Source organism: Gracilinanus agilis, chromosome 2 (assembly GCF_016433145.1).
Source record: "Gracilinanus agilis isolate LMUSP501 chromosome 2, AgileGrace, whole genome shotgun sequence".
Lineage (NCBI taxonomy): Eukaryota > Metazoa > Chordata > Mammalia > Didelphimorphia > Didelphidae > Gracilinanus > Gracilinanus agilis.
The window spans coordinates 311,268,211-311,281,741 of record NC_058131.1 but is presented as its reverse complement, the minus strand read 5'-3'; the positions used below and the strand labels follow the sequence as shown (position 1 = coordinate 311,281,741).

The 13,531-nt window shown below is 37.3% G+C and overlaps 1 protein-coding gene across 1 annotated transcript in view; it reads left to right on the top strand.

The window, feature by feature from the left end:
- The window catches only part of PEPD (peptidase D), a 263,825-nt gene that overhangs the window by 82,070 nt on the left and 168,224 nt on the right, over positions 1 to 13,531 (top strand). Inside the window, exons 8-9 of the mRNA XM_044664186.1 lie at positions 9,173 to 9,248; positions 12,380 to 12,426. Coding sequence (XP_044520121.1) covers positions 9,173 to 9,248; positions 12,380 to 12,426 — 123 coding nt within the window. The remainder of the gene's footprint in view (positions 1 to 9,172; positions 9,249 to 12,379; positions 12,427 to 13,531) is intronic.

The following is a 13,531-nucleotide window of genomic DNA, read 5'->3' as shown; positions in this document are numbered from 1 at the left end:
TGAGATGCTGATAGCATTGTTTGCCTGTTTTTATTGTGAAGGACATATTCTTCCTCAAATAGAGCAAAAGAGGTACCCCATGCCCTGCCCTGAGAAGATGTTGTCATGGCCATAGTTTCTGCTCCCAATCAGTTGTTTTGGCAGACCACTTTGGCTTGGATCCTGGCAGCACAAATACTCCCAAATGGAGACCCTTGACACATTTCCTGACCACAGAAACCAGTATGGTTCTGCTGAAAGTACATTCGTACAAACCCTCAGTGCTGTGCCCCAACTGAGCCTCTCCTGAAAAGCCCAAGTTTTGAAGCAACTCTGCAGAGACCTGGATAATTCAGAATTATTGCCTCACCCATCTGTTTTGCTCCTGGATGCCATTTCGAAGTCAAGTTGGGGGGAAGAATAAGACTTTTAAAAGTGTCTGGTGACAGTACAGATGACAGAGTTGCAGTTGTTGCTTATATATTGGGTTTTCCAATATGGCTTCTCACGTTGGCTGTCTGCACACCTGTGTGCACGTACTGACCTGTGATGGCTCAGAATTTAGAATTTCTCAAGAAAGAATCAGAGTGATCTGCAGGCATCTGCTTCCAAGAGCAGCAGAAGCTTTGTTTTTATGTTTTTGCCATTCGAGTGTTATCCATTTCCTTGTGGCGACTGTTTTATTATACACCATTATCCAGAGCAAATGCCTTGTGATTTCCTGTAAATTCTAATGTAATCATATTCTTCCCCACAAACATGAGATCATAGCTGATAATTTCTTTTCTTACCTTGGGTATTGTAGTTTCAATTTGTATAAGTCTGAAGTTGAAACTTAATAAGAACAGAATTCTTGCTTTTGTAATTTAGAATATACTTCTTTCCTGTTTTGCAAGATTAAATTGTTCTGAAGGTAGGGGGTAGGAAACAAAAGGAGCCACTTTTTTGCTGAATAAATAGCTCAGTACTTTAGTTTACAGTTCAGAGCTCCTAGAAAAACCATAGAAGAATGATAGAAATTGCTACTAGAATTTTGAGATTTTTAAGTAAATTTGTTTTAAATGGAGTCATTCTATTTTTAGAGCTGTTAATTGAATGAAGGGAAATTATTCTGAATGTTATTCAGAATATAATTCATTATATTAATTAGGCAGTTAGATAGGATGCATATTTCTACCTACCTGCTTTTTTCCATGTCCATAACATACCCTGAGGTAGCAACAGAGCATTGCAGCAGATAATTTATCAAGAGATCTGATAGCCTTGGTGATTTGTCATTTGGCCTAGATAAGAAGAGAGTGACTAAATATTCTTAGGTAATGAATCAGGGTTTTGTTATGGATTCAATTTGACCTTCAGTTCACACTAAGGAATTACAAAGAATCACAGAATGCTAGAGCTTGTCTAGATAATCTAAGAAGAGATTCAAGTCTAAAGTTAATTTACCATTTTTATTTTAAATTAAGATATTTTTAACCCCCAGTTAACAAGCAAACAAAAAATGACCAGATCATCTGATTCCCCAAACATTCTGTGTAACTGAGATTTTATTTTACTACATATCAAAAAACAAGAGAGAGGGTACATGGAAGGAAGAACAATCAAATATGAAAGTATGGGCTATATTTCTTGTAGTTAGGTTATTAAGTGAAGTTGAGCAAATGAAGGCATTGAACTTGATGCAGGAAATCTGAGATTCTCTTCAGGAGTGTTCAAGCCATCCTGAGTTTGAGGCACCTCTGTGATCTCTCATCTACCATCTATATCAGTGATTCCCAAAGTGGGTGCCACCACCCCCTAGTGGGTGCTGCAGCGATCCAGGGAGGCGTTGATGGCCACAGGTGCATTTATCTTTCCTATTAATTGCTATTAAAAGAAAAAAGAATTAATTTCCAGAGGGCTAAGTAATAATATTTTTTCTGGAAAGGGGGCGGTAGGCCAGAAAAGTTTGGGAACCATTGATCTACATTCAGAATCCTTTTACATTGCAGCAAATAAAAATCTTGCTAGAAAAAATATGCCTCAAAATTAATTTATTTTCATAAGATCCTGGTTTGTTTGTAAGGACCTTGTAAAGGTTGTGCTTTACATGCTTACCTATTTCCTCACAATAAATGGAGATAGTGAGCTCATCTCTTTCCATCCCTGTTTTTGGAGAGCTTTAGTCCTCAATATTATTCTGTTAATCATCACTGAGTCTCAGTTCAGGGGTGAACATGATCGCTGGGAAGCCCTCCAGCTACATAAGTGGCTGGACCTCAGAAGGGCAGAATGTCCAGCTTGTTCATCTTTAGGCATGAGTTGAGAACTTCCTTTTTAAAGTTTCTTTGTTCAATACAATAGCAAATTAAGTTTTAAAGATCAATTTAAGAACTACTTCATCTTGTCTTGCTACTGTTTTAATCATTGCACCATTCATGCCTTCTTTAACTGATATCTTAATTCTGCACTTTGGCCCTGAGGCAGGTTTGTGAAGGAAGAACATTTTAAAAGTCTCACAGATAAATCTCTACCAAGTTCTGGTTTTTATCTTCCCATCTCATGGCAGATTATGCAACAGATTACTCTAAAACTTCTGGGTTTCAGTGGGTTTTGCTCTTTTTGTTTCCCCACTTTTTTATCTTTTGACTTTGTCTCCCAAAACTTTAGAGTCATGGAATGTTCAGACAGGAAGAAACCTTCATGCTTAGTTAGTCCAATACCTTCAGTTAGTAGAAGAGGCAGCAGGCTTTTAAAGAATTCACTCAACCAGTGGAATTTAGCAACTTAAGATGAGAATCCGGACTAGAACCCTGTTCATGTAATACTCTCTCAAAAATTTTAATGACTCCTTATCATTGCCATCCAAGTAGTATTCATCAGACTCCTTCACCTGGCATTCAAGGCCTTCTACAATCAAGTGCTAATAGATATTTCCAGATTTCATTCATTCCATTCACTAAAAGTGTTCAGGTAGAATGGGGCAGTCGAATGAGCTCTGTATTTGGAATCCTGTTTTGAAATCCCAGTGCTGCCATTTATGTCCTATATGACTTTGGATTTTTGCTTCTTTGGATTTCAATTTCCTTACTGTTAAATTGAGGCTAGATGAGCAGTTTTCTGAAAGCTGTGTTAAGTCTACATCTGTGGCCCCTGGATTTGGCCCATCAATCAGACTGGACTACTGTCTGTCCCCAGATGTTCCTCTGGGCTTTCTTGCTTCTATCTCATTACTCATGCCCTTCCTCACCCTCATTACCTGTTGACTTCCTTTCAAACAAAACTCCAATACCATCTCTTCCTTTTTTAGACTTCCCATTGCACTTTGTCTTACATTCTGGCTTGCTTATGGAATGTGTATTTTCTACTAGTTTCAACTCAGCAAGCATTTACTAAGCTCACAGGGGGCCACATACTATGCTGAGTGCAAGCCATCTACAAAGATAAAAATGAAATAATCTCCGCTGTCAAGAAGCCTACATTCCAGCTATCTTTATGTGTCTTATTGCCCCACTGGATTACTTTTTTTTTTAAACCCTTACCTTCCATCTTAGAATCAATACTGTGTATTGGCTCCAAGGCAGAAGAGTGGTAAGGGTAGGCAGTGGGGGGTCACATGACTTGCCCAGTGTCACACAGCTGGGAAGTGTCTGAGGCCAGATTTGAACCCAGGACCTCCCGTCTCTAGGCCTGGTGGATTACTTCTTGAGGTCAAAAAAACATCTACTTTGCAATTTCCTTAGGACAGTACAGCACTCTCTATATAGTAGGAGCTTAATTATTGTTTATTGAGTTGAATCTGTATCTACTGATTGCTAGACTCCTAGTCCATTGTATTTCCCATACCTAGCTTCACTAAACAACCAAGTGGTTTTTGATTTAAGAATATGCTTCTGATGTTTGTATGACTAAATTCTATTTGTTATTCATTGAGAGAATACTTTTAATATTCATATCTACCATAAAATATAATATACATATATCTATTTGTTGATAGAAAAATTTAAATTTGCACAGAAGATTGCTTTAGTCCTACTTCTCATTTCTCATTTAGCAACAGTATTAACCTATAAGAAATCATTAGGAAGGAAACAAGCATTTATTAAAATGCCTACTATGTTGCCAGATATTGCACTAAAGACTTTTCAAAGACCACCTCTTTCTATTCTTACAATAATAATAATCATAATAGGCAACATTTATATAGTGCTTACTCTATACGCTTTATAATGATTATCACATTTGATCCTTGAAATTATTTTGGGAGGTAGGTGTTATTGTTAATACCTCTTTATAGTTGAGCAAACTGAGGCAGAAAGATTAAGTGATTTGTCCTAATGAGGCTAGATTTGAACTCAGTTCTATCCCAACCACAGGCCCAGTGATTTTATCTATTGTGCCACTTAACTGCCTAGCTGTCTTCAGTCCTCTGGGGAACTTTAAAAGCAAATTAAAAATTTGAGAGAGAACATTTTTCTCATACTTTCCCCCTGACCATTCTTGAATTATGTTTAGTTTGATTAGCACCTTTATCAAGCATCTCTGTCCTTTCAGAAATTCATAGACATTGTATCAATATAGGGACAGCCTATTTCTCTTTGCTTGCTACCTTGTGCCCAGAGACAGATGTCCCCGGCAGATTTTTAGGAAGTGAATTCTTTCTTAGAATTGGGGAGTCTTCTCGTAGAATACTTGAAAGTGTTGTTATTTTCCACAGAGAATTAAAACTGGTCCTGGTCCTTCTGGACATGGAGATAACTGAATCCAAGTTGGGAAAAATTCTCTTTAGTCCAGTGGCCAGACCAGATTTTGTGTCTAGGGTAAACTATGGATAATTGGTTAAATCCGCAAGGTGCCTCTTACCTTTCACATGACAAGGTTCTATTTTCAGATTTTATTTATTTATTTAGCCTTGGATTAAATTGGGTCATGCTGAAGCCCCACCATATAGATCACATCTTAGTTCTGCAATTGTAGGATAATTCTAACTGGCTCAGTTCATGATACTTTTTTACGTGACCAGAACAAAAATTCAGGACAAACTAAATAGACTTTCAGTTATAGAATCTAGAAGTGAAAGTTTGGGGATGAGGATAGGGTAGCAAGCCTGATCATATAGAACTGGTGTGGTGGTTTGTTCATGAATCTAATTCTGAGTATCAGATTCCCATCCAGAGACACTAAGTGACTGTGATCATAAGCAGATACAACTTTTCAGGACCTCATCTTTATTGCCTGAAGAATGGGGGTGGGGGGACTGAAGTCACCACTATTCTGTTTAAAAAAAAATATCAGAATAACAGTCATACATGCTGATGTGTCAGTATCAAGGCTCTAAATTAGGTGCCACAACTACAACAACAACAGAAGTTTATTAAGCATTGCCCTGTGCTAGACTCTATACCATCTACAGGCATCTGTTCCAGAATCTTACAATCTAACACTTCAGAAAATATTCCAGGCAGCACCTGGGATGGAATTGCCCTTGTAGCCGGGATGCCACTTTTCAGTTTCTGAAGAGAAACCCTTTTTTTCACCAGTATGAGAGAGAAGCTGTTCTTCAGCAGCCAGACAAGCTGCCACCTCTTTCTTGGAGCAGGGATCTAACTATAAAGAGAGTCAATTCTGCATCAGTTATTGGACATAAAAGAAATAACTCATTTGTAGCCAATCGTCTTTACTGAATAAACATGTCCCTGCTCAAACCTGAAAGGAAGCTGCCTTCCTGCAGCCTTGGCATTTATCTTGTGGTTATTGTTTCTGTGGCCACAGTTCGTTTAGTGACCATCCTTGCTTCACTGGTAGCTGAAGTAAATGTACTTTTACATAAAATTGGACAGTCTTCACTATTAGTGCTATTCAAACACCTGGACACGTACACACACGCATGTGTATGTGTGCGCACATCCAAGTACAAACATATCCTCTTACATCTGTGTCCTGTGGCAAAACTAAAACCTAAAGGAGCCACTTGCTCTCCTACTCCCATATCTGGGTCTCTACCACACATGTTGAGCAGTTGGGTATGTGTGACTTGTATTTAGTGTGTGGTATGAAGCGTGGGGAGCATAGGAAGGGATAGCCTTTCTTGCCTGTCATCCCTGCTCCTAGGGAGTCTGAGGATCACTTGAGCTCAGAAGTTCTGAGTCACAGTAGGGACTGTTCTTAATTGGGTGTCTGGGCTAAATCTGGCATGGATATAGTGAGTCCCCAGGAACAGGGGAGCCACCAGACTGCCTAAAGAGGGGTGGACCAGTGTGTTTTGAAAAATGAGCAGGTCAGAGCTCCCAAGCTGATCAGCAGTAGCATTATTGGGTGGCCACTTCCAGACCTCAAGGGATGAGGAGACCAGGCCTCTCTTCCCTGCTTTCCCCACCAAAAAGAAAAAGTATGAAGAAGAGCAGATTCTGTCACTTAGATAAGCACATGTTCATCATGGGCAGTTTTTCTATTTTAGTTTGAAAAGAATGACTATTTCAGGATCCCAGCAATTTTATTTCCATTTTCTTCAGCCCAGCCAAACAAGGGAAGCTGCAGCAGTGTAGCTTGAGGAACTAGGAAAACGTGCTCCCTAGAGAGCTCTCAGATAAATAGTGAATGTTCACTCTAAGACCTCTAGTGTTTGGGGGGTGTAGGGGGTTGGGTAGGTGGAGACAAAGTATGGAATGTGTGGCATCTGTGAGTCAAAAGAGCAAGGGGCTATGTTCCCCAAACACAATGTCAGCAAATCCTCTGAGCCTTGACGTCCTGTAGGAACAAGTTTGGGGTCATCAGCATTATGTTTCTGACCCTGGTTGAAGGCTGTTATCAAAAATGTGGGGTGATCTTCTGAATCTTTTAAGTTAAAGGAAGGAATAAAGGTGAGGTAGGTAGGAGGAGGAATGAAAGGGATGGCTAAGTTTAGGGAGGAGTGGACAAGGCGGTATTTGGATGGAAAGGATACAGGTGAGGTATTCAGGAGAGGCAGCTAATACAGACTAGACACTCAGGATAGAGACAGAGGATACAGGGGAAAATAGGCTGAACCCTTCCAGGCAGGAAAGGTACTTCTATAGACACAAGGAATAGGGCCAGTCAGAAATGGTTTAAATCTGACTTGAGGGCTTTCTTGTCAGTTTCTCAGACCCTCAAAGGAGGAGTCGGAAGGCTCTTCCCTGTTACTGAAACTGACCAATGATCCAGGAGGAAGTATCAGGCAACTACTTCCTTCCAAAATAGATACCTCCAGTTCCCTCAGGAAATAAAAGAGAATAATTCCTTCCCCTTCAACCCCTGCCTAATACTTCAACATAATGATTCACCAGAGGGTTTGATTAGGTAACAAGGGGATTTATTAATGGTCAGGGTTAGTCAGAGGGAAAGAAGGGTTTGGGGTTTCTGATAACCACTAGGGAGAAACTCAAGATGGGGGAGGGTCACAGGAATGGGTTGGACTGAGAGAGAACCTGCTCTCTCACCCAGGAAGATTTGGCTGCTTTAAAGTAGAGGGCATACTAAATCAATAAAGCAAGAGATGGTTTGATTCAAGGATGTCCTACTTGCCTATAGGGAAACTAACCCACAAAGTCTATTCACTAAAAACCCAAAAACTACCCTTCCTCCCAGAGCCCACAGGAAATCAGGAAAGGTAACGGGGAATAATATGGAGAAGGTCAGGGAGAGGTCCAGAGAAATTAGCTAAGTTCAAATTGTACAGAGACAAGGCACAGGCCAAAAGCAAAGCCGAAAGCCCAAAACAGAGTTCCAATTGGTTCTTCCACTCTCCTCAAGCTTCAGGAACCAACTGAACTTTCTCTCAGGATTCTAAAGCATCTAACTGCCAGAAATTTTCAGTTAACTTTTGCAAGGGCAAAAGCCTTTATTGCATATTTGCATTACAAGGCCAATATTATGGAAACAAGCTATTCTCTCAAAACTGTTGTTGCCAAGTTGATGAGTAAAAGAAAGCTGTTTGGGATTCACAACTTCGTAATGTAGTTTATACCAAAACATATCAAACATGATGAATGGGTATACTTTTGCCTTTGGTGAAATTCAGCAGCCTATTAGGAGAGCAAGGGACATTTCACCCTTCGAAAATAGGGGAATTTGTACCAGGACTCATTTCATGAGATATGGGACTTGACAACATTTTGAGAGCTTGTAAATGCTTTTTGTGAAAGAAATAAAAGGTTATAAAAACTCTACAGGTAAAAGTGAGTCGTGTTAATAATGCCTCTTCAGGATAATATTGTGCCTCATGTGGGCAGTGACTTACATCCTAAAACAGGAGTTCTTAACCTGGGGTCTATGAACTTTTTAAAAAATAATATTTTGATACTGTATTTCAGTATAATTGTCTTCCTTTATAATCTTATCCATTATTTATCTTTCTATCTATTTGTTTATTTATTTATTGTGATCTTATGTATTAATATTTAAAAACATTATTCTGAGAAGGGATCCATAGACTTTTTCAAAGGACTCCATAACACAAAAAAGTATAGAAACTTAAACACAGAAAAAAGTGTTTTGTGCACATAAAATTTTCCTTAGATATCATTGTTGGTGTCTAGATGTCATGTGCTCAATTAAAGGCAAAAACGAACTCCAAAAGGATAAAAGTGGCTAACATGTTCTTTTGTCTTTTTTCTTCCAAACTCCTGATGTTTTCCTTTGTAAAGATGGCTATTGTGGGCAGTATTGACAGGCTCTAGTTGCTTTCTCATATAATTTTTATATGAGAGAAGATATGATTATAAGATCTATATAGTGACTGATTGATTATTTTAGCTATTCAGGGACAAGAGATATTGTCAAGATATTTGGAAGCAATGATGTGTTGGGGGGGAGGATCTGAAGTCAAAAGAAAGCCTACGTTTGTGTAGTTCAATGAAAGCACACTCACCCATTAAGAAGCCAGAATGGTCTGTCAAGATGCTTCAGAGCATAATGAAGTCACATGAAGGAACAAGCCTCCAGTTTGGTCAGTTTATCTGAGAGGGCATTGGTATGCTATGAAGTTGATGATGACATTGTTTTCAGACTTGGAGTTTGTTTTGATTTGTCTTTGCATGCCTAATTTAGTATTTTCTTTATTTGGAAAATAGATTCTTTGGATGTGTGACCAACCTGTTGCTTTTTCACTTCTGACAAAATCGTATTTAGTCATTATCAAGAGATCTGATTTAGACACCAATTTTCACCTGACTTGTTTCTCACCCTTTCTTTGAAGCCGCGTGATTAAGACTGACATGGAGTTGGAGGTTTTGCGATATACCAACAAAGTCTCCAGTGATGCCCATAGAGAGGTAAGGTTATTGTTTGTCACCTGGAATTGCTCGCCTGGATTGAGAGAATGTTCTGGGCTCTCATGTTTAATGATCAGATTATAGAGGGAACTGGATGTTCATAAAAGATCATGTCTGACTTACTGGAGAAAAGAACATGTTGATATGGCATGTGTTGTATAAGAAATAGAATTACTGTTTCACCTTTCCAATTATTGAGACCTAAGAGCTCTGAAGACTGAGAGATAAAATAGACCAGCAGTTCTTTTTTGTTTCAGGTCCCCTTTATGCTCTTAACAGTTATTGAGGACCCCAAAGATCTTTTGTTTATATGGGTCATAAGTATCAGAATTCACCATCTTAGAAATTAAAACTCAAACATTTAAAATATTTATTAATTTATTTAAATATAAGTCCATTGTGTCTTAAAATATGTAATGTTTTTATGAAAATATTTTCCAAAATAAAAAATTAATAAGGAGTTGCATTGTTTTATATATTTTTGCAAATCAAGTACAGTATATGAAAAAAATCTGGCCTCACAAAGATGTGAGGTTGACAAAGGGAAGATTTTTAAATAGGTAAATAATGTTTTAGTGTTATCGTGAAAATAATTTTGACTTAGTGGATCCCATTACAAATGTATAATCAAGCAAAGCAAATTCCCACATTGACTGTATCCCCACCCTCCTTCCTCAGTGTCTCAAACTACACTCTTGAGTCTATTAGCTTGTTAGGTGGAGTTGGATAGTATGTTTTATATGAATCCTCTGAAATTGTGATTAGACATTGTGTTGATCAGAATTCCAAAGTCTTTCAAAGTGGTTTTCTTTGTAATATTGTTGTTATTGTATGAATTGGTCTGTTCACTTTACTTTGTGTCATTTTCTACAAGTCTTTCCAGATGTTTCTGAAACCATCCCCTTTTATCATTTCTTATATATAGCAGGAGAGTATTTCATCTCATTCATGATTGTTCAGCCATTCCCCAACTGATGGTACTCACTTGGTTTTGCTGTTTTTCTCCATCACAAAAAAGGAGCTGCTGTGAATGCTTTTGTATATCTGTATTCTTTCCCTCTTTTGGGGGCATAGGTATAGTTGTATATTCCTTGGATCAAAGAGTATGCATAGTAGAATATATAAAATATGCACTACATGCATATATGCATTTATATATTGTTGTAAAGTAGATATTTAAAATATTTAATTTAACCCCCAGTTTTTCCCCCATAAGAATATTACATATATAAAAAATAAAAATAGCTTTTTCAGCAGTTTTGCTTTCAAGCGAGGTTGGACTAGTTCATAGTTCCAACATCAGTGCATCAGCTGACCTATTTTTCCACAGATCCCCCAACATTTGTCATTTTCCCTTTTTTTTTTACCAGCTTTGTCAAGCTGATGGGCAAGAGGTGGAACTTCAGGATTGTTTTAATGGACATTTTTCTAATTATTAGTAACTTAGAATGTTTTAAAATGTGGCTATTAATAAGTTGGATTTTTTTTCTTCTGAAAACTGTTGTTAAAACCTTTTGACCATTTATCAACTGAGGGGTGGCTCCTGTTATAAATTTGAATCAGTTCTTTATGTGTCTTGGAAATAAGATCTTTATGAGAGAAATTTGCTGCAAAGATTTTTTTCCTGTTTGCTTTCTTATCTTCTAATTTTAGCTTCATTGGTTTTATTCATTCAAACTCTTGTTAATTTTATGTAATCAGAATTATTCATTTTATCTTCTGTGATCCTTTCTCACTTCTGTTTGGTCATGAACTCTTCCCCAATCCAGAAAACTGGCAGATATTTTCTTCTTTGATCTTCCAGTTTGTTTATGATGTCATCCTTTATGTCTTGTACTCATTTTGAGTTTATTTTGAGGTATGAGTTGGAATGTTGATGTAGGCCTAGTGTCTGCCATACTGTGTTCCACTTGATCTAGCTAGTTTTTTTTTTGTTTTTGTTTTTTTTTTATCAAATATTTAGTTCCTGACCCAATAGCTGGAATCTTTGGGTTTGTTGAACACTAGGTTACCATACATATTCATTGCTTCTACAAAGCATATGTCTAATTAGTTCCACCAATCAATCTCTCTATTCCTTAACCATTACGAAATTGTATTGATGATTTATAATATAGTGAGGGTTTTTTGGTAATACTGTTTGAAATCTGATACTTCTAAACTCCCTTCCTTTACACTTTTTAAAATTTTAATTCCCTTCAGATTCTTGACTTTTTGTTCCTCTAGATAGATGAATTTTGTTATTATTTTGTCTCACTCTGTAAAGACATTCTTTGATAAGTTGAGTGGCCTAAGTAAATTAATTCAGGTAACATTGTTGTTTTTATTATATTGGCTTGACCTGCCCATGTGCAATGATAATTTCATTGATTATTTATATGTTCATTTGTGTAAAGAGTGTTTTGTAATTGTGTTCATATAGTTCTTGATTATATTTTTGTCAAGTAGACTCCTAAGTAATTTGTACTTTCTGTGGTAATTTTACATAGAATTTCTTTTTCTCTTTTGTAGATTTTATTGGTAATACACCCAAATGCTTATGATTTATTTAGATTTAATTCTTGATTTTCTTAGCAAGCAGCTTTTGGGGATCAGAGATTTAGAGCTGGAAAGAGTACCCCATAAATGGGAAATGAAAGATAGATTAGGAATTCTATTTCTTGAAAGGTTTTAGGAAAAGGAATTCTAGACCTGGTGAGTAAGATAAAACTAAATTCGTCAGTGTATGAAGGTTTTTATGTACAGTAATCTCTTATACTGATTAATTTTCTTTGTATTTCACAAAAGTTAAACAAAAGAAAACCTTTTAGTGATATTCATCATACCTTTCTTAGCATTAAGTATTCATTAAACATATCTTGATTAAATTTTTATGTTTGCAATTGACATCAGAAAGATACTTCTGTAGTGTAACTGAACACCTTTATATTTATGGTTTCAGAATAGGAATTCTCCATAACAATTTAGCTAACTATATGATTTAGGAAGTATTTTTTAGAGTTCTCATTTACCATATTTCTGCACTCTGTATACATGGAGTCTTCTGAAAATGTCGCACTATAAATAGTTTATAGGACAGTGTTACTTCTTGTTCTTAATACAAATGTCTTTGCTTAATATCTGTCCTCCAGGTCATGAAGGCAGTAAAAGTGGGGATGAAGGAATATGAGATGGAAAGGTAAGCGCATCTTGTTTCTCTAAGTAAAGATTGGAATGTAAAAAAACTAGTAATTTATGTTCTCAGGAAAAGGGACTGATGAGGCTGGGCATTGACAGGACTGATTGAGTAGGGATTATGAATACTACTTCTAGATGGGCCTGAAAGATTAGTTTTCTTTTTGCTGTAGCCAATTTGTTGGTTCTTGGCAGTGTGTTTGATCGTAATAATCTTTGATTAATTTTCAATATGGTTTAGCACCCCATCATTCTGTACTTGGACTTTCTTTCTGTAATTTACAAGAAACTTTACAAAATAGCCATTATTGAAGTTTGAAAGACTAGGAAAAACAGTTTGCCAGTTTTATGTGTAAACATTGCCATCATCTTGCTGTGCTCAGAGAACTTTATCTGTGAGGGTTTAAGAGGCTCATAAAATGTTCTCTGAAGGGTTCAATTAGATTGCAACTCCAATTAGGCAGGCAAGGCATGTTGATCTTCAGTCTGATCATTGCTGCTGGACTTGGAATCATGAAGTCTTGGGTTCAGATGTCACCTCAAATACTTACTTGCTGTGTGATGCTTGATAAGTCACTTAATCTTTGGGTGTCTTGGTATCCTTATTGGTAAACTGATATGACTGAATTTGATGGTTTCTAAAAGCCCTTCTACCATTAAATCTCTGATTCTTTGATTTTGTGACCTGGGGTTGGTGGGGATCATATCCTTTGATCTTACCACCACAGCCCTTCGGGCCTCATCTGCTTGACTCTACCAAGTTCTCTGGCCACACTTTTAGAATAGGTAACAAAAGACTGGACACAAATTAAGCTAAAGAGGATCTAGTGTTTGCCTTCAACTGAAAAGGAGAATTAGATAAATGGAACTGATCTGAAGCCATCCTTTCCCTCCCCCTTACCCCCCTCCATTTATACACTGGAGACCTCCTGTCAGTGACCTCACACAGAATATTTCTCATTTGTGACATCGCTCGTCCCCACCCCACTCTCCTGAGTGAGCCACCAGGCCCAAGACCTTTCTTCCTTTCCCAGGAGAAGTCATTCTTACTGTGCTGCTCTTTTGTTTAAAATGCCAAAGAAATAAAACCAATTCAGCTCCTTCTCTTT